General features: G+C 44.0%; 1 protein-coding gene across 1 annotated transcript in view; it reads right to left on the bottom strand.

The window, feature by feature from the left end:
• The window catches only part of WDR88 (WD repeat domain 88), a 45,665-nt gene that overhangs the window by 6,215 nt on the left and 19,292 nt on the right, over positions 1-20,158 (bottom strand). Inside the window, exons 5-9 of the mRNA XM_006061400.4 lie at positions 16,403-16,541; positions 13,463-13,592; positions 6,684-6,871; positions 4,469-4,551; positions 2,517-2,585 (exon numbers count right to left, since the gene is read on the bottom strand). Of these exons, the coding sequence (XP_006061462.4) occupies positions 2,517-2,585; positions 4,469-4,551; positions 6,684-6,871; positions 13,463-13,592; positions 16,403-16,541 (609 nt within the window). The remainder of the gene's footprint in view (positions 1-2,516; positions 2,586-4,468; positions 4,552-6,683; positions 6,872-13,462; positions 13,593-16,402; positions 16,542-20,158) is intronic.

The following is a 20,158-nucleotide window of genomic DNA, read 5'->3' as shown; positions in this document are numbered from 1 at the left end:
AAGTGCTGTGAACTGTAGGTTGCAATGTCAATTGGTATAGGCGCTATGGAAAAAAGTATTGGAGGAGCCTCAAAAAAAAAATTGAGAATGGAACTATCACATGATCCAGGAATCCCTCTTCTGGGTGTATATCCCGAGGAAATAAAAACAGGATCTCAAAGAGATATCTGCACCCCCATGTTCATTGCAGCATCACTCATAAAACCAAGGTATGAAAACAAGCTAAACACTCTACAGTGAATGAATGGATAAAGTGGATGTAGTTTATATATGTGTGTGTATGTGTATTTGGGATATTATTAGGCCATGAGAAATAAGGACATTCCACCATTTGTGACAAGGATGAACGTTGAGGGCATTATGCTAAATGAAATAAGTCAGACAGAAAAAGACAAGTATTGTGCGATCTCAATGATATGTGGAATCTTAAAAAAAAAAAAGAAAAAAATTTATAAAAAACAGAGTAGAGTAGTGGTTACCAGAGGCTGGGAGAGGGCAGGAGGGAAATGGAGAGATATTTGGGTCAAAGGACACAAACTTTCAATTATAAGATTAACAAGTTCTGGGGCTCTAATGTACAGCATGCTGATTACAGATAATAATCCTGTATAATATATTTGAAATTTGCTAACAGAGTAGATATTAAATGGTCTTGTTACAAAAATAGAAATGCTAATTATATGAAATGGTGGAGCTCAGGCTGTGGTGGTAAGAGGGCTTCCCTGGTGGTTCCAACAGTAAAGAATCCGCCTGCAAAACAAGAAGACCGGGGTGTGATCCCTGGGTTGGGAAGATCTCCCGGAGAAGGAAATGGCGACCCACTCCAGTATTCTTGCCTGGAGATTCCCATGGACGGAGGAGGAACCTGGCAGACTACAGTCCATGGACTTGCAAACAGTCAGACACAACTGAGCGACTAACAACTGGGCTTCCCGCTGGCTCAGCGGTAAAGAATCTGCCTGCAATGCAAGGAGACCTGGGTTTGATCCCTGGGTTGGGAAGATCCCCTGGAGGAAGGTATGGCAACCCACTCCAGTATTCTTGCTTGGAGAATCCCATGGACAGAGGAGCCTGGTGGGCCACAGCCCACAGGTTCGCAAGAGTGGGACACGATTGAAGCAACTTAGCACAGCACAAATGGTGGCAAGCATTTGCAATATATATGTGTTATCAGACCACACCTTGTACCTCTTAATCTGACACGATGTTACATGCCAGTTATATCTCAATAAAGCTGGAAAAGATAAATACATAAAGTATCTGTCTAACCAATCTTATTGTATTTATATTCTCTTTTTAAAAAGTTTTACATTTATATATCTTAAGAATGTACAATAATATAGCCTGTAAAATTTAACTAATCAATAAAGGGACTTCCCTGGTGGTCCAGTGGTTAAGACTTCGCCTTCCAATGCAAGGAATGTAGGTTAGATCCCAGGTCAGGGAAGCTAAGATCCCATAAACCTTGCAGCCAAAAATACCAAAACATAATACAGAAATAATATTGTAACAAATTCAATAAAGATTTTTTAAATGATCCACATAAAAAAAACTTTAAAAAAATTTTAAAAATAACCAATAAAGTCTCTTTTTTAAGTCAAAATAAATTGCTATATCAAAGGACAGAAAGAAATATTACAAAGCATATTTTTCTTAACCATATTTGCTTAATTATCCTATTATAGGTTACTAATACTGTTATTGACTAGTTCTAGTGTTATTTTGTTTAAATAATTGTATTTATGTGACAGAAAAGTAAATAATTTTTAAATAAATACTCGTTTTTATACTTTGCTTGTATTTTTACTTTTTCTAGCTTTATTGAGATATAATTGACATAATCATTTTTCATACTTTTATGCTAAAGTAACAACACATTGGCATATAATTTTTATTATGTATTATATTATTGTTCTTTTTTTTTGTCAGGTGTTGCAGTATCCTGCATTGGCTCTCTAATAAGCTGATCATGGCAGGCAGGGTCTTGTCCACATTTTTATACACTTAGAAACCCCCAGTCTAGAGAATGAGATGATTCTAATTAAGGTTGGGGGACAAGGTGGGACCCTACTTCTCTGATGCTCACACATGGAGGGCAGCCCTCAGGATGTCCCAGGCTGGCCATTATGTGCCCTTGGCATGGGAATCAAAGAATGCAGAGAGTAGAGAGGGAAGACCCTCCTGGAACTTCAGAGTGGTCTGCTTGTCCACAAGCTGACCCCTTTCCCTCCAAAGCCCCCAGTTGGCGCCATCATTTGCCAGTCTGAACAGGCTCTTGCTCCAACAAAGTTCAACTAACGATGGTACAAAGAAATACCTGGAAACTTCTCACTTCAGCAAATGGAGAGACCCAGTTTCCCCATTTTCAGGTAGCTCCTTGGATGGGGACAGCCTGGCCAGGTGTGGCTTTCAGACTGAAATGCTCAGGAATCTTACTTGACAATACATTTCTGCTAACAACAATTCTCACAAATGTGACAGAGATTTTAAGTCACTCAAAGGTTGGCTACTTTTACCTTTGAAGCAGAGAGGATCCATTTCTTGTTGTTGCTAATGGAAACATCCATCACCCAGTCATTATGGCCCTGAAGAAAAGCAGAGTTTTAAGAGGATCTAGAGGGGAAAAAAACCTTTGAAAGAACAACAAGAACTGAAAAACAAAGTCAAGAATTCAACATTGCTTGCTTTTGAGAGCAGCTAATTGTGTGTCCCTGGTTTCACCCACGACATTTAAGGTGGAGTACAAAGTGTAAAGGCCTGTGATTCGTGTGTTTCTCACAGCACCATATGCGTTTTTTAAAATAGTACTCTGGTGCTTAACACAATGGGGAAAAATTATATTCCCAGCTGGTCACAGAGCACATTTTGCAGTTTTTTGTCTGCTTTCTTTGTTCTAGGAAATATCACTCAGTGGTCCTATTGCTAAGGGAGCATTTGGCTTCAAGTAACTGCAAATCCACCCACTGTGACTAAGTACATGGGGTTAATTTCCTCCAGTAAATGGAGTTTAGAGGAGATAAATACTTGCTGGTTCAGACACTTAATGATGTTGGAGCTCCATGTCAGCATCTTTTTCATTCTTTGGTCTTTCCCAAATGGAAAGAGGTGGACGGTGAGGTATGGTAAGAAGAAAAGAAGAGCTAGGTTAAACTGCTGTGCATTTAACAACAGGGCAGGAATTTGAGGGTGGAATAATAGAGAGAGGGGAGAAGAGGAAAAGGAGAGTAGAATGACCTGATGGGAGCACAAAGGGACTTTTAACCAGAGTGAGGTTGAACATTTATGTGCTATGATGTAAGCTCCCCTGGCCTCTCCAAACCCACAGAGAAGAGGGGGACACAGAACAGCCCTGGGAGTCTCCTGCATTCACAGCCAAAGTTGGCCATGCAATCACAAGACCAAGGGGTGTGCAAAAATCTTGGCATGGGGACAACTAGAACAGAGGCACCGGTTCTGGAACTGCCTACCCTCTGGATTCTCGCTGTGCTCGATAATCCATCTCCATATCACAAAGCCACTTGGAGTTGAGTCTCCTCTAACTTGCAGCCAAAGGCACCCAGTTGACACCCACCATTCTGGAATCCACAGCTGTCTGTGCATGCCTCATGATGACATTCATTCCTCTGTATGGGGACTCCTGCTGTTTGCAGACACGGCCCCTACTCGGAGTTTTTGCCTTTACTGCTCCATTTTCCTGGAATGCCTTTCCCCAAGATCCTCACTCATCCAGTCTTTCCTTGCCCTCCAGTTCTCAGCTCAAATGCCACCTTCTCCAAGAGGCCCTCCTGGCCCCCCCACTATGGATTAATCCCTGGAATCTATTCCATCACCCTGTTGTGGGTTCTCTGTGTCCCTCATCACTACTGAGGATGTGTTTGCTGTTTTTCTTGTCTGTCATTTCCCACAGAGGTGTCAGTTCCATTGGGAATATTTAGGTCTGTGTCACTGTTGTATCCCCAGCACCCAATATGAAATGACTGAAGAATGAAGCTCATGGACTTCCCTGATGGTCCAGTGGTTAAGATTCCACATTCCCTGTGCTGGGGACCCAGTTCAATCCCTGGTCAGGGAACTAGATCCCACATGTCGCAGCTAAAGACCCAGCATACTTACTAGTTCCTTGTATGTGCTGAGTCATGTCCGACTCTTTTGCAATCCCATGGATTGTAGCCCGCCAGGCTCCTCTGTCCATGGAATTTTCCCGGTAAGAATACTGGAGTGGGTTGCCATTTCCTTCTCCAGGGGATCTTCCCAACTCAGGGATCAAACCCATGTCTCCTGCACTGACAGGAGGATTCTCTACCACTGTGCCCCCTGGGAAGCCCAAAGATCCAGCATGCTGCAACTGAAAAAAAGACCCCACATGCTACAACTAAGACCTAGCACAGTCAAACAAAGAAATAAAATAAATATATTTTTTTAAAAAAGAATGACGCTCAGATCCTCTATCTGATACTGGCATCGGTACCTTCAAGGAGAGCTTCCGGTAGCCTTCTTCTACATCCCAAATAGCCACAGTTTTGTCGAACCCTCCAGACACGAGAAAAGAGGCTGGAACACAAATGAAAGCATCTCAGGGGGTAACCTTCCTCAGCCAACTTCTTCCCCCTCTGGTGAGGCCAAAGCAGGCTGAGAGTGCATCTGTGAGGCGCCACTGTGCCTGAGGACATTCAACCCTCTTCCTGGTGTGACTCAACAGCCCCCAGTCAATTAGAGTTGGGCTTCCCTCGGGGCTCAGACGGTAAAGAATCTCCCTGCAATGCAGAAGACCCAGGTCCAATTCCTGGGTTGGGAAGACCCTCTGGAGAAAGGAATGGCAACCCACTCCAGTATTCTTGCCTGGGAAATCCAATGGACAGAGGAGCCTGGTGGGGTACAGTCCATGGGGTCGAAAAGAGTTGGACACGACTGAGAAACTAACACTTTCACTTTTTCTCAATGTTCATGGTAGTTATGCTCTACAAAGTCATCTCAAACACTCAATGAATGACTGGCCATAGGGAAAATGTGGGGTTAATTAAGTTCCTGTGAGCCTCTGGTCACAACATTTTCATCAGCCAATCAATACTTTGTTTTCTGTCTGATTCTGTTTAAAGATGCCTTATCTAACATATACTGCTTATTTGTTAACATTGAATCCATGGCCACTGGCATTCTAACTCATGCCTGAACAAAGCTTGCCTATCTTGTGTTTCCCTGTAAAGCACATCACAGGCTTCACACAATCAGGATCCTGGACAGTACTACAGCACTATGTTTGGGGGCCTCTTTAAACAGCAAAATCATAAACAAAAAGCACAAAATGGGGAAAAAAAGGTGGAACTAAATAGATCACAAAAAAGACATCTTATGGTAAGAGAACTGAAAGAAGGCGAGGGTCACCTCATTCAGTCTCAGTTGGGAACATGTGCATAGGGCAAATTTGTTGCTGCTCTGCACATATCCATGGATGGCTGCAAAAGTGCCATACGTATTGATTTTGCTGCTAAGTCACTTCAGTCGTGTCCGACTCTGTGCGACCCCATAGATGGCAGCCCACCAGGCTCCCCCGTCCCTGGGATTCTCCAGGCAAGAACACTGGAGTGGGTTGCCATTTCCTTCTCCAGGTATTGATTTTAGGGTCACAAATAAACTTTACCCAGTAGATAACTTCACAAATACAGAATCTGCAAATAGTGACGATTGACTATACACAACTCTGAAACCTAAATAGAAAGCCAAAGACAGAAGCTGGTGGGATACCTCCTAGGAGGGTCTGACTTACAGAGATGCTATTTCTGAAGAAGGAAGCATTTCACAAGTCAGGCCCTGACTATGTGCCTATTGGTTCGGTAGCACCCCGCCCCCAGCCCCTGTCACGCAGAGCAAGCCCCACTCCCCACAAGGATCGGGGAGTACAGCATTTTGGCTCCTAGATGTCAGGAGCAGTCGTGGCCCTCACTGAAGCCAGTTGCCCCTGGCTGTTTCCTGTCATTGTTCCTGGTCGCATCTATGCCTCTTATCTGGAAACGGCTCCACAATGTCCCATGGGGAAACACCCCTCACTTGTTCTCAGTGCCTCTGGTTCAGAAGGCACGACTCTGACCTCAAGCTCCAAGGATGGGTAAGTCTCCCAGGCCTGGCCAATCAGAGACTTCCATTCCCTGTGAAAGGGGCGGGTTCACAGATGGGCATGTGTCAGCTGAACCAATGGGAGTCTTCCCTGGGACTTGTGTGGGTGCCATCAGAAAGAGGGTCTTTCTTCCTCTAGGACTGTCAGTAGCCAGAACTGTTGTTGGCCTAGACCACCAGAGGCCATCTTTGCCTCTCTGAGGAGAAAGATCAATACAAAAGAGAAACTGAGCTGGGCGGGGGCGGGGGGGTGCAGAGTGGAAGAGTTGGCTTCCTGAGAGCATTGTCTGAGTGTCTGGATCCGGCTACTTCTGAGGGAGATCGGCTCTTGGACTCGCTCATTACAGAACTTAATAGATTTACTTTGTTGCCTTGGCTACATCAAGCTGAGTGTCTGTCACTTGCAAACTTGTGCATCTCTCTCTTGATTCTTGAGGAAAATAAATCCACCCTCGCTGTGGGCATCATTGGAAAGCCTTTCTGTCCTAAGGAGGGTCCATGTGAATGGAACATGAGGAGCTTGGCCCCAGCAGTCCCACGGTGTGGAATCCTTTGATGTGTTAATTACTCACTGTCTCTGGCAAAGTGGCAGGAGCTCACGCAACCTTCATGGCCCTGCATCAGAGTCACACAGGCTCCACGGTTTCGAAACTCCCCAGTATGGACATTCCATATTTTCAAGGTTTTATCCCAGGAGCTTGTACACAGGAAATGGCCACTGAAGGTGAAACAACAGTTTGAGATGGCATTGTTATGTGCCCTGCAACACATATGAGAGGGTGCACACATTAGCATGTCACTCCTGGAGAATCTGGAGACATATTTAAAGCAGAGGTGAGTGGAGTGGGCATTGGAGCTGAAGCCTTGTGACTGAATGGATATCACTTTTTTGATCACTGCCTACTATGATCCAAATATTAATTAATCTATGTTACACTATTCCAGGAGGTCCCAATAATGGCAATATTGACCTTTTTGGCTGGATAATTTTTTGTGGTAGGGGGATGTCCTATGCATCATAGGATGTTTAGCAACATCCCTGGGCACTCCTTAGCACATGCTGGTAGCCTCCATACCCAATTATGACAACCAAAAGAATGTCCCCCAGACACTGCCAAATGTCCACGAGGGGACAAAATTGACCCTGGCTGAGAACCACCCTATTCAGAGCTGCTTGAGGCTTCAGAAAAAAGAGCAGGTGGAAACATTGTCTGTGATAGTTAATGGACTAATAGCCTTTCAGGTTTAAGGTGGGTCTGCTCTGCTTCCCCCTTCCCCTCCTTTCTCTCACAGACAGCGGGGCGTGGCTCCTTCCCCCCCCCATCTTCACCACCCTCTCTTACTCACTCCCCTTACTTCTCCTCACACCAAATGCTCTCTTTTTCCCTCTCCCTCTCTCCTTATCTGTCTTCTGTGCCACTAAAGCATATTTTAATGTTGGGCATTTAATTAATAAAGTTTTGGGCTACTTATTCTCAATTTTTAAATGTCTTTTTAAATTTTGTGTATTTTCGGCTGTGTTGGGTCTTTGTTGCTTCGTGGGCTTTCTCTAGTTGTGGCGAGTGGGGGCTACTCTTTAGTTGTGGTGTGAGGACTTCTCATTGCAGTGGCTTCCCCTGTTGCAGAGAATGGGCTCTAGGTGAGTGGGTTTCAGAAGTTGTGGTATGTAGGCTCAACAGTTGCGGTTTCTGGGCTCTGGAGTACAAGCTCAAATAGCTGTAGCACACAGGCTTCATTGCTCCACAGCATGTGGAATCTTCTGGGATCAGAGACCTAATCCATGGCTCCTGCATTGGCAGGCAGATTCTTTACCACTGAGCCACTAGGGAAGCCCAAACTATCTTATTTTTTAGGGAAAAAAAAATTGTCAGAATTCTGCTTTTTGTTTTGTTTCATGATCCTCAAAGTATTTTCCCTATGATTCTCATCTCCTGTAACAAATAGGGTTTTCAGTCTAAACTATAAACATAATTGAGCATCTCTGAGTAGCCTGGATTATAATATCAATTCATCTAACTGAAGAAAAGGTTGAATAAATTGTTTTCTAGCACCCAAGTCAGAGTTTTAGACTCTGTGTTGGTTCTTTGACATATACAAACTGAGTAGTATCAAAGGAGAAGAAATGTCAGCTTCTCAGGGGTGTCCAGGCTTAAAATGTCCAAGTCCCAGTGCCTGGTGGGGTAAGAACCATCCCAGCATTTACTGGAGGTAAATAGCAAGCCCTCCTCTGAATCCAGAAATTGTCACTGAGGTTTAAACCAAGGGTCTCTACTCCAGGATGGGACTCTCATTTCAGATCAGTTTCATGTATCATAAAAGACCATTTTACTTAGTACAAAAGTTTGGGGGAAATGTTTGTGTTGCACTTGCAGTTCTGGACAAGACAGAGTCAATGCACTGCTCCCCATTCCTCCTGTTAAGCACAGCTAAGAACCCGGGGCATTTATAGAGCAAATAGAAAACTGTGAACAGTGGATAAGAAAAGGCAGACTAGCTAAGGATCTTGGGACCCAAGGATGGCATGCTGTTGAGTACCTACAATTTTCTTTTTGCTTCTTGTATCCTGAACTGAGGACTGGGGAAGCTGCAACCCCCAAAACAATACACGAATACGTGAAGAATACGTGAAGTCACTCAGTCGTGTCTGACTCTTTGCGACCCCATGGACTGTAGCCTACCAGGCTCCTCTGTCCATGGGACTTTCCAGGCATTAGTACTGGAGTGGATTGCCATTTCCTTCTCCAAAGGATCTTCCCAACCCAGGGACTGAACCCGAGTCTCCCGCATCGTAGACAGATGCTTTACCGTCTGAGCCACCAACAATGGGGACTGGATAAAAGGCTCCCAAGAAAAGCCTGTTCTCTCTAGCCAAAGAGATAGCCTAGAAAAAGAACAGAAAACCTTTAGACAATACCTGCCTTACTCCAACCAAAAATCTTAGGGAAAACTGCAATCCCATCCCCAGCACTGTCAGCAAAGGCTGAAAGGGAGTCTAGACTGCCACTCTTGCCAGGTTCTAATGAGGCAGCCTGCTAAAACAGAAGATTTAAATAACATTAAGAGTCTCATAATACTCAAAATGTCCAAGATGAAACTGAAATTCACTCATCATACTAAGTAAGAGCCAGGAAAATCTCAACATGAATGAGAGAGAGTCAACAGATGCCAATACCTAGATAATACAGATGTTAGAGTTATCTGACAAGGATTTTTAAGCAGCCATCATAAAAATGCTCTAGGGCTTTCCCAGTGGCTCAGGGGTAAAGAATCCGCCTGCAGTACAGGAAGCACAAGAGACACAGATTCAATCCCTGGGTCAGGAAGATCCCCTGGAGAAGGAAATGGCAACCCACCCCAGTAATCTTGCCGGGAGAATCCCCATGGACAGAGGAGCCTACATAGGGTCACAAAGAGTCGGACACAACTGAAGTGACTTAGCACACGTGCATAAAAATGCTCTAATGGACAATTATAATTGTGTTTAAAATAACCAAAAAGATTGAAAGCTTTGCAAATAGAAGATATAAAGAATGACCAAATGGAAATTTTAGAGCTGAAAAATACAGTAACAACCAAAAAATAAAACTCAATAGAGATGATATAGGAAAATCAGTAAATATGAAGACAGACACTATAAATTAACCAATCCAAAAAATAGACTGAAAAAAAAAAAAGAGAGAGCCTTAGGAACCTACGAGAATATAATGAAATATCTAACATTTGGAGCATCTCAGAAGAAAGGAGAAATAAGATAGAGCTGAAAAAATAATCAAGGAAATTATGTCTGGAATTTTACCAAATCTGGCAAAGAACAGATTCGAAAAGCTGAGTGAATCCCAAGTGGGATAAACTCAAGTAAATCTATATTCAGACACAGTATAATTCTACTTTTGAAAAGTAGGGACAGAAAAAAATCTTGAAAATAGCAAAAGAGAAATGACCTCTTACTTATAGGGGAAGAACAATTTGAATGACAGTGGATTCCTCATCAGAAACCGTGGACGTCAGGAAAAAAGTGACATGATAGCCTTCAGATGAGGAGAGAAAACAACTATGAATCCAGATTTCTATATCTATCAAAAATATCCTGCAGGAATGATGGGAGGATCAAGATGTTTTCAGATGAAGGAAAACTTAAGAGAATTTTTTTTCCTCAGTACTACCCCATAGGAATGGCTAAAGGGAATTTTTCTAAACAGAAAATGGTGAAAGAGGAAAACTTGGAACATCAGAAGACAGAACATGGTCAGCAAAAACATGGGTAAGTACAATAGATCTTCTTTCTCCTCTTGAATTTTCTAAACTAGGTTTGACAACATTAAAAAATTATAACAAAGTACTTATGCTTCTTGCAAGCTTCAGAATCAGTTAAGAGTATGGATTTTCAAAATTATCTAGCAAGAACAGCTATATAATTTTGCAAGGCCCACTGCAAAATTAAAATGCAAGTTCCAAGTTTCTCAAAAAGCTATACACAGTATTCATGACATGATCCAGAAATTCGTCTCCTAGGTATATAGCCAAAAGAATTAAAAGCAGGGACTTGAACAGATATTTGTACACCAATGTTGACTGCAGCATTATTTTCAATAGCTAAAAGACAGAAGCAACACAAGGATTCCCCAATTGATAAACAAAATGCAGTATATACATGTTATGGAATATTGTTCAGTCATTAAAAGGAATGAAACTCTAATACATGCTTTAACATGTATTAGATGAACCCTAAAAACATTATGCTAAATGAAATAGCCAGACACAAAAGGAAAAATAATGTATGATTCTATTCATATGAAATATCTAGAATAAGCAAATTCATAGAGGCAAAAAATAGAGGTTACTTTGTTGCTGTTATTCAGTCACTAAATTATGTCCAGTTCTTTTTGACCCTAGGAACTGCAGCATGCCAGGCTCCTCTGTCCTCCACTATCTCCTGGAGTTTGCTCAAACTCATATCCAGTGAGCCAGTGATGTTATCTAGCCATCTCATTGGATGTTGCCACCTTCTCCTCCTGCCCTCAATCTTTCCCAGCATCAGGGTCTTTTCCAATGAGTCAGCTCTTTGCATCAGGTGGCCAGAGTATTGGAGCTTCAGCTTCCACACCAGCTCTTCCAAGGAATATTCAGGGTAGATTTCCTTTAGGATTGACTGGCTTGATCTCCTTGTAGTCTTGGGGACTCTCAAGAGTCTTCTCCAACATCACAGTTCAAAAGCATCAGTTCTTCAGCACTCAGCCTTCTTTAGGGTTCAACTCTCACACCCATACATGACTACTCGAAAAACCATAGCATTGACTATATGGACCTTTGTCAACAAAGTGATATGTCTACTTTTTAATATGCTGTCTAGGTTACTAGGGACTAGGATTGAGGGGAGCGGGGAATTATTGTTTAATGTGTACTGAGTTTCTGTTTGGGTAATAAAAGAGTTTTGGAAATAGTGGTGATGGGCATACAATATTATAAATGTAATTAATGCCAATAAAATAACTTTAAAATTTTGTACATATAATAAGACAATTAAAAATAATAATAATATCCCCCAAACCACTGAATTATGTGCATGAAATGGTGAACTATAGGATGCATGTGAATTATATCTCAGTAAAACTGTTAAGAGACAAAGGCAGCCAACAGGCAGGAAGGAAGGAGGAAAAGTGATGGCTTCTTAGGAAACAGTGGTTATGAGACAGCTAAGAGAGAATTTTTCACTCTGTATTCTTTTGTACCTTCAAAATGTTGTACTGTGCTGCATGGTTTACATTTTCAAAAAGTAAATTACATATTTTTGAAATAAAAGCATTTGAGGGCCCTTGTTCAAGAATCAAGAATTTGGGGACTTCCCTGGTGGTCCAGTGGCTAAGACTCCAAGTTTTCAATGCAGGGGGCCTGGGTTCCATCCCTGGTCAGGGACCTGGATCCCATTTGCTGCAAATAAGAGTTCCCATGCCACAACTAAAGACCCCTCATGCCACAACTAAGACCTGGTGCAGTCAAATGAATAAATAAAAATATTTTTTAAAAGTGAAGAACTTCAAGATGTTGGCAGCAGAGCAGTAAACCAAGTACGAGCCCTCCTGTGTGCGGGACCCTGTGTAACTTCAGAATTTCATGCCCTGTCCTGCAGCACTGAGAATCCTTGTCTCTATATTTTCTTGCTAAAACATACATTTCCAGAAAATTTATAAATGTGGTTCAATCAAATACACCAGTAGACAGTTTCCTTATTTCCCTTTCCACCGTCCTTGGGGGAACAAAGCAGAGTTCCAGCTCACAGCTGGAACTGCGGTCCCCTCTGCTGCCTCACCCTCCTCACTGCCACCACCGAGCAGCTCTAACGAGCAGAACAGGCATCCACAGCCCCTGCTGACCCCAGCAGCCACAGAAGTCAGTCTCAGTAACAGAGCTGGTGCTGAGTGGCCACCACGCATCCTACGCTAAGGACTTCCGTCTGTTGTCTCCTTCACACCTCACTGGGGCTCAGTTTGCAGGTGAGGAAACTAAGGTCAAAGGTCACTCAGGATGGGAACCTGCACGCTCTTAAGCCCTGGCCAGACACCCATGGGAAAGCCTGGCCCAGGCCAGCAGGGCTCATAACTGAGCCAAGTGGGCAGGATGACACATTCCGAGGTCATGACTCCGGGTCCCGTTAGGGAGGGCTGCCCACACACCTGGTGCTGGTGGCCACAGACAGTGTGACCCTTGCGGGCCCTAGAAGAGCAGATCTCATTTTGCAGGAGATGCTGGAAGCCCACATTTGGGGAGGCAGAGGGCAACTCAGCACAACATTTTCCAGGGTTGGCTCACACTGAAACAAATGCCTCTGAGGCCCGTCCCAGCCCACAGGCCACAACTACAGTAAGTCCCCTACATTGGATTAATTTCTGTTCTGAGACTGTGTTCGTAAGTGCAATTTGTTTGTAAGCCCAACAAACCTGGCCTAGGTACCCAACTAACACAATCGGCTGTATAGTACTGTCTTACAATACTTTTCACACAAATAATATGGACATGAAAACAAACACCAAAAATAAAACATTATCACAGAACCTTGAAAAGTACAGTAGTACAGTATGACAGCTGGCATACAGGGGCTGGCTCAGACGTTCGCGTCTTTGAAAGCTCGCAACTTGAAGGCTCGAATGTAGAGGACCTACTGGAGTGGTTCCCCCTTGGTTGCCTGTGCCCTTCCCATTCTCCATCTCTAGCCTCCTCGTAGCAGCACAGTGGGCCACAGCTGGAGATGCCCCATGTCCACACCAGCTGGGGAGCTGAAGGTGCACAGGCCAAATCCAGGAGGGTGTGAATCCCGCCCACCTCGCTGTTGCAGCACGCTGCCCAGCCTCCTCACTTGGTGATGGTGAGCAGCGTGGTCTGTGACGTCACGTCCCAGATCTTGATGCTCCTGTCAAACGAGACGGAAGCCACCCTCTGGCTGTCGGGGTCAAAGCAGCAGGCGGTGAGCGACATCATGTGATGATCTGAGGCACAGGGAAAGTGACTTGATACCATGCCTTCCGCACTTTGGGCCACATGCCCCTGGGACACTGAGGTTGCTCCCCCAGACAGCGACAGTAAAATAGAAACACAACTCTGGTTTTCACAAGGAAGGGACTCTTCACTTGCATAATCATTTCCTGAATGCCTGCTGTATACCAGACCTTGAGCCAGGAGCTCTGCCCTCTTCCCCCTCAGAGGTCACAGGCAGACACCTCGGAGCAGGCAACAACCTGCAGCCAATGTCATGGCTCCAAACCAACGAAAGGAAACCTGGCTCAGCCCTGAGAGATGGCTAAAAGCTATGGAGGGAAACAGGAAAGGAAGAGTGCTCTAGGCAGAAGGAACAGGGCGTGCCAAGGCTTGACATGACACAGCGTGAAGGAGCATGGTGTGCAGACAGGCCTTAGAGTGTGAGGAGAGAGAGGACGAGGTGACACATCAAGGGAGAAATGCAAGCTGTGTGGCAGGACATGCATCACAGCTCCACGGTGGTAAAAATAAACATTAAAGGTATGTGGGAAGCAGTACTGTGTGTGTGTGTGTTTGCACATACACACACTCACAGGAAGACCCCCCAGCAATGTACTGTTAATGATAGGTACCTCCACAGATGAACCTATTTGCAGGGCAGGAACAGAGACACAGACGTAGAGAATGGACTGTGGACACAGTGGGGAAGGGGAGGGTGGAATGAACTGGGAGAGTAGCTCTTACGTATATACACTACCATGTGTGAAGTAGTTAGTGGGAAGCTTCTGTATAGCACAGGGAGCTCTGCTCAGTGCTCTATGATGACCTAAAAGGGTGATATGGGGGGGGGGGGGCGTGGGAGGGAGGCTCAAGAGGGAGGGGAAATATGTAAACATACAGCTGATTCACTTTGTTGTAGAGCTGAAACTAACAGCATTGTAAAGCAGTTATACTCCAATAAAAAAAAAAAAACCTATCTCACAGTACAATTTAAAAAAAACTTCTTCCATTGAACTTGAGGGATACAAAAATTCAAATCAGAATAAATACTGTGGAAGACTAGAATAAATAAATTATAAGCAAAGTTCTTTAAATTAAAAATAATCATAATAATAGGTCCCTCCAGGCTTCCCTGGAGAAGGAAATGGCAACCCACTCCAGTAGTCTTGCCTGGAAAGTCCCATGGACAGAGAAGCGTGGTAGGCTACAGTCCATGGGGTTGCAAAGAGTGGGACACGACTGAGCCACTTCACTTCACTCACTTCCAGGCTTCCCTTGTAGCTCAGTTGGTAAAGAATCTGCCTGCAATGCAGGAAACCTGGGTTCAATTCCTGGGTAGGGACGATTCCCTGGAGAAGGAAATGGCAACCCACTCCAGTATTCTTGCCTGGTGAATCCCATGAACAGAGGAGCCTGGCGGGCTACAGTCCATGTGGTTGCAAGAGTCGGACACAACTGAGCCTCTAAACCACCACCACTGGGGAGAAGATAGGATGGGCACAGCAGTCATGTCTGACTGTGACGCTATGGACTATCGCCCACCAGGCTCCTCTGTCCATGGGGATTTTCTAGGCAAGAATCCTGGAGTGGGTTGCCATTTCCTCCTCCAGGGGATCTTCCTGACCAGGGATCGAACTCACGTCTCCTGCATTGAAAGCAGATTTTTTTACCACTTTAGCCACTGGGAAAGCCCACTGCTTACACACTTTCAAATTTTTTCCCAATGATTATGCTTTTTTCTTCTGAGTTAACTGTTAACTCACATGCAGTTGTAAGGACTCCTACAGAGAGACCCTGTACGCCTGTCACTCAGTTTCCCCCAGTGGTGACCTCTTACACAATGATTGCACAGGATTACAACCAGGAAATTGACATTTGATGACTGTCCTTTCAGGAGTTGCCATTCTAGTCTTTTTAACTATCTGAATTTGTTTTTTTATACATGATAATTGATAGTAATAAAATTGCTAATCATCACTATTATAAAACACTAGAATAAATATGTGTTATTAATAATCAGTGATTATTATTTTTATGGGCTTTCCTGGTGACTCAGCAGTAAAGAAGGAAGAATGTGGGAAAATACACATAAAATGTTAACAAGCCTGGAAAGAAAGAAAGTGAAGTCGCTCAGTCATGTCCAACTCTTTGCGACTCCATGGACTGTAGCCTGCTGGGCTCCTCCATCTATGGGATTTTTCAGGCAAGAATACTAGAGTGAGTTGCCATTTCCTTCTCCAGGAGATCTTCCAAACCCAAGGATCAAACCTGGGTCTCCTACACTGCAGGCAGACTACCATCTGAGCCACCAGGCAAGCCAAGAAGCTTGGGTCTTCATTCAATAAAAGATGGACTTTAAATGTCCATGTGAAGCTGGAGCAGAACAATGTTTCATTTATTATAAGCATGAGACTGAGTGGAAAAGCCTTAACCACTCTTGATTTTAATTGCCCATGTTTTTATCCATCAGGGCTTTCCTGATAGCTTAGTTGGTAAAGAATCCACCTGCAATGCAGGAGACCTGGGTTCAATCCCTGGGGGTTGGGAAGATCCCCTGGAGAAGGGAAAGGCTGCCCACACCACTATTCTGGCCTGGAGAACTTGGGTTCTACCTACTCCAGTATTCTGGCCTGGGTCACAAAGAGTAGGACGTGACTGAGCAACTTTCACTTCACTTTTATCCATCAATGTCCCATCTTTAATGACATGGTTCACAGCACTGCTGATTTATCAAGTAAAACAATAAAGTCACTGTCATTCAAGCAACAAGTGGCTGTTATCATAATAGACAGAACAGAGCAGGGAGCCCACACAAACTCACCTTTGATACGGGACACGGTGGTGGAGTCTTTCGCATCTATTATAAAGATTCCATGATCCACATCCAAGCCCAAGACCACGTATTTACCATCAGGGGAACACTTAGCGGAGACTATGAAGGTTTCATGACTGAGCTTCCACTGAAATAGGGCAACAATCAAAAGGTTTCTCTCTAGCCCAGTGTTCCAGCAGGACTTTCTGAAATATTCTATCTAGGCACTGTTCAATATGCCAGCCACTGGCCACATGTGGCCACTGAGTACTTGTAATAGACTAGTGCAAACAGGAACTGAATGTTTAGTTTTCATGAATTAATTTTTAATTAATACATGTAATTAATGTGTGTCCAGGAGAGACGAACAAGGATAGGGGGCACCAAGCAGAACTGGCAGCAAGGTTCTAGGAATGGCCAACTTGGCTCTTGTTCAGTTTGGTAAACAAGTCTGCCTGGAGGACAAGACTCTACAGTCCCAGCCCCTCAGGACAGACAGCTACTCATTCTAGGAAAGGAAAATCTCTCTGTATGTCATAAATTATGGTATTGCTGTTGTGAAGCTTTTTAAATATGCTCCCCAATTCTTTGACAGTCCTCTCTTCACAAAAGTGAAAGTCAGTCAGTCATGTCTGACTCTTTGCGACCCCATGGACTGCAGCCCAGCCGGCAACTCTGTCCATGGAATTCTCCAGGCAAGAACCATAGAGTGGGTGGCCATTACCTTATGCAGAGGAATCTTCCCGTTCCAGGGATCAAATCTGGAACTCCGGGAATGTAGGCAGATTCTTTACCGTCTGAGCCACCAGGAAAGCCTTAGGGTGGAGTCTAATGACCAGCCCCAAGGGTGTGGGCTCAACACAGTGAGTTACTTCTTTGGATACAACATAGCAAAAGTGATATGTTGTAATACTAGTGGTATGTTGTAAAACTAGAATCACTGTTGTGATACTAGGTCACAACAGAAACCAGGGCTTTCTCCAAAGAAAACATACAGATGGCCAACAGGCACATGCAAAAATGTTCAACATCACTAATCACTAAAGAAATGCAAATCAAAACTACAATGAGCTATCACCTCACACCAGTCAGAATGGTCATCATCAAAAAGTCTATGAATAATAAATGCTAAAGAGGGTATGGAGAAAAGGGACCCCTCCTACATTGTGGGTGGGAATATAATCTGGTGCAGCCACTACAGAGAACAGTATGGAGGTTCCTTAAAAAACTAAAACTAGAGCTACACTTGGAGAATGGCACCCCACTCCAGTACTCTTGCCTGGAAAATCCCATGGATGGAGGGCTGCAGTCCACGGGTCGCACAGAGTCGGACACGACTGAAGCGACTTAGCAGCAGCAGCAGCAGCAGCACAGCTACCCTATAATCCAGCAATCCCACTCCTGGGTATACATCTGCAAAAGATGAAAATTCTAATTCAAAAAGATGTATGTGGGACTCCCCTGGTGGTCCAGTGGTTAAGAATCCACCTTCCAATGCAAGGGATGTGGGTTTGATCCCTGGTCGAGGAACTAAGACCCCACATGCCACAGAGCAACCAAGCCTGCACACCACAGCTACCAAGCCCACACGTTCTGGAGCCTATGTACCACAACGAAAGATCCTGCACGACACAACAGACTCTGCATGCTGCAACTAAGACCCGACACAGCAAAAGAAATAAACAACAAAAAGATCCATGCACCCCAATGATCACAGCAGAACTATCTACAATAGCCGTGACATGAACACAACTAAAGGTTCACTGATAGATGAAGAGATTAAAAAAAGATATGGTATGTACATAAAATGGAATACTACTCAGCCATAAAAAAAGAATGAATTATTGCCATTTGCAGCAACATGGATGGACCTAGAGATTATTAATATCATACTAAGTGAAATAAGTCAGACAAAGACAAATATCATATGATATCATTTATTGTGGAATCTTAACAAAACGATACAAAAGAACTTATTTACAAAACAGAAATAGACTGGCAGACATAGAAAACAAGTTTATGTTTACCAAAGGGGAAAGTGGGGGTGGGATAATATCCTATAATGCAAAAGAATCTGAAAAAGAATATATGTGTTAATATTCATAAATATACACATTTATAATGTACACATATATACACACACCTGCACACAAATACATACCTGAATCACTTTGCCATATGCCTGAAACACTGCAAACCAGCTATAACCACAAAAATTTAAAAAAAAAAAAAAGGAAGAAGAAAACCAGAGTTTCCTCCTGCCATCTCTTGAATTGCTTGCTCTGAGGGAGTAAACCGCCATGTCCTGAGGACACTCAAGCAATCCTATGGAGAGACTTGGGTGCAGAGGAACTGAGGGCTCCTGCCAACAGCCATCTTGGAAGGAGACCCTCAGCCTCAGTGAGGCTTCAGAAGACTGCAGCCCCAGATGACATCCTAACCATGACCTCACAAGAAACCTAAGCCAGAACCACTGGCTAACCTGCTCCAAAAGTTCTGTCACGAAAATCTGCAAGGACTTCTGTGGCGGTCCAGTGGTTGAAAGTCTGCCTGCTAGCACAGGGAACACAGGTTCAATCACTGGATTGGGAAGACCCCCTTGCTGAAGGGCAACTAAGCCCATGCACCACAACCACTGAGCCTGTGCTCTAGAGCCTGTGCTCTGCGACAAGAGAAGCCACCACAATGAGGACCACAATCAGAGAGCAGCCCCGCTCGCTGCAACTAGAGAAAGCTCATGTGCAGCAAGGAAGACCCAGTGCAGCCAAAATACGTTAATTATTTCAGAACAAAGAAACTCTGCGTGGCCATAAATGCTTGTTGTTTGAAAATAAGTTCCGGAATAATTTGTCAAGCAGCAGTGGATCACGAACTCAGCCCTATAGATGGCAAGTGGCATGGACATCTTGTGTAACAAAAATAATAAAAGTACTAAAACAAGTTTACCAAAGAGAAGGGAAGGGACTTCTCAGGTGGTCCAGTGGCTAAGACTTCTCACTCTCCATGCAGGCAGCCTGGGTTTGACCCCTGGTCAGGGAACTAGAGCCCGCATGCCACAACTAAAGATTCCACATGCTTCAACTAAGACCTGGGGCAGCCAAATAAATAAACACATATTTTTTAAAAATAAATAAAAACATCCTGGGGAGAGTTTTTTTAAAAAGAAGAGAATGACAAAGAGGCTAGAGACAAGAGCAGGACGTTTATGTGAGATGAAATAAGCATTTGGGAAAAGGCTAAAGGTCAGGAGTAATCAGTGATCGTATATAATGACACTTAGTCAGCAGAACACGTCATGTTGTCACGCTTGCCCGTGTTCATATGTAAGGTGTGTACAGGAAAAGAGACACCAAGATGCTAACTGTTACACTATTTTTTTTACACTGGGCTTCCCTTTCTAAAAATGTTTCACAATGAAAATAAATTAATCTTTGCACTAAAAAGAAAGTTTGTTGTTGTTGGTTTGTTTTTTTTTGTTTGTTTTTTTTTTTTTTAAGGAGAGAACAGAGGAGAAAGGGAGAAGAGAGGTGACAAGAAGCTGCCTGGGGTGGGGTGGGCGGGGAGGGCAGCAGGGATGGGGCAGGAAACCCTGCAGAGCGCCTGAGCAGGCTCAGGGCTGCCCGGACATTAGGCAGGAGACAGAGGGATCCTCGGCCCATTGGATGGATGGATGGATGGATGGATGGATGAATGGTGGCCCCTTCTCAGATGGAGAACAGACTGGGAACCAGTGGCCTTGTCCTTTGGCCACGTGGCCTTTACGCT

This window comes from Bubalus bubalis, chromosome 18 (assembly GCF_019923935.1).
Source record: "Bubalus bubalis isolate 160015118507 breed Murrah chromosome 18, NDDB_SH_1, whole genome shotgun sequence".
Classification (NCBI taxonomy): domain Eukaryota; kingdom Metazoa; phylum Chordata; class Mammalia; order Artiodactyla; family Bovidae; genus Bubalus; species Bubalus bubalis.
The sequence above is the reverse complement of the archived record's forward strand: the minus strand, read 5'-3'. Positions and strand labels throughout refer to the sequence as shown.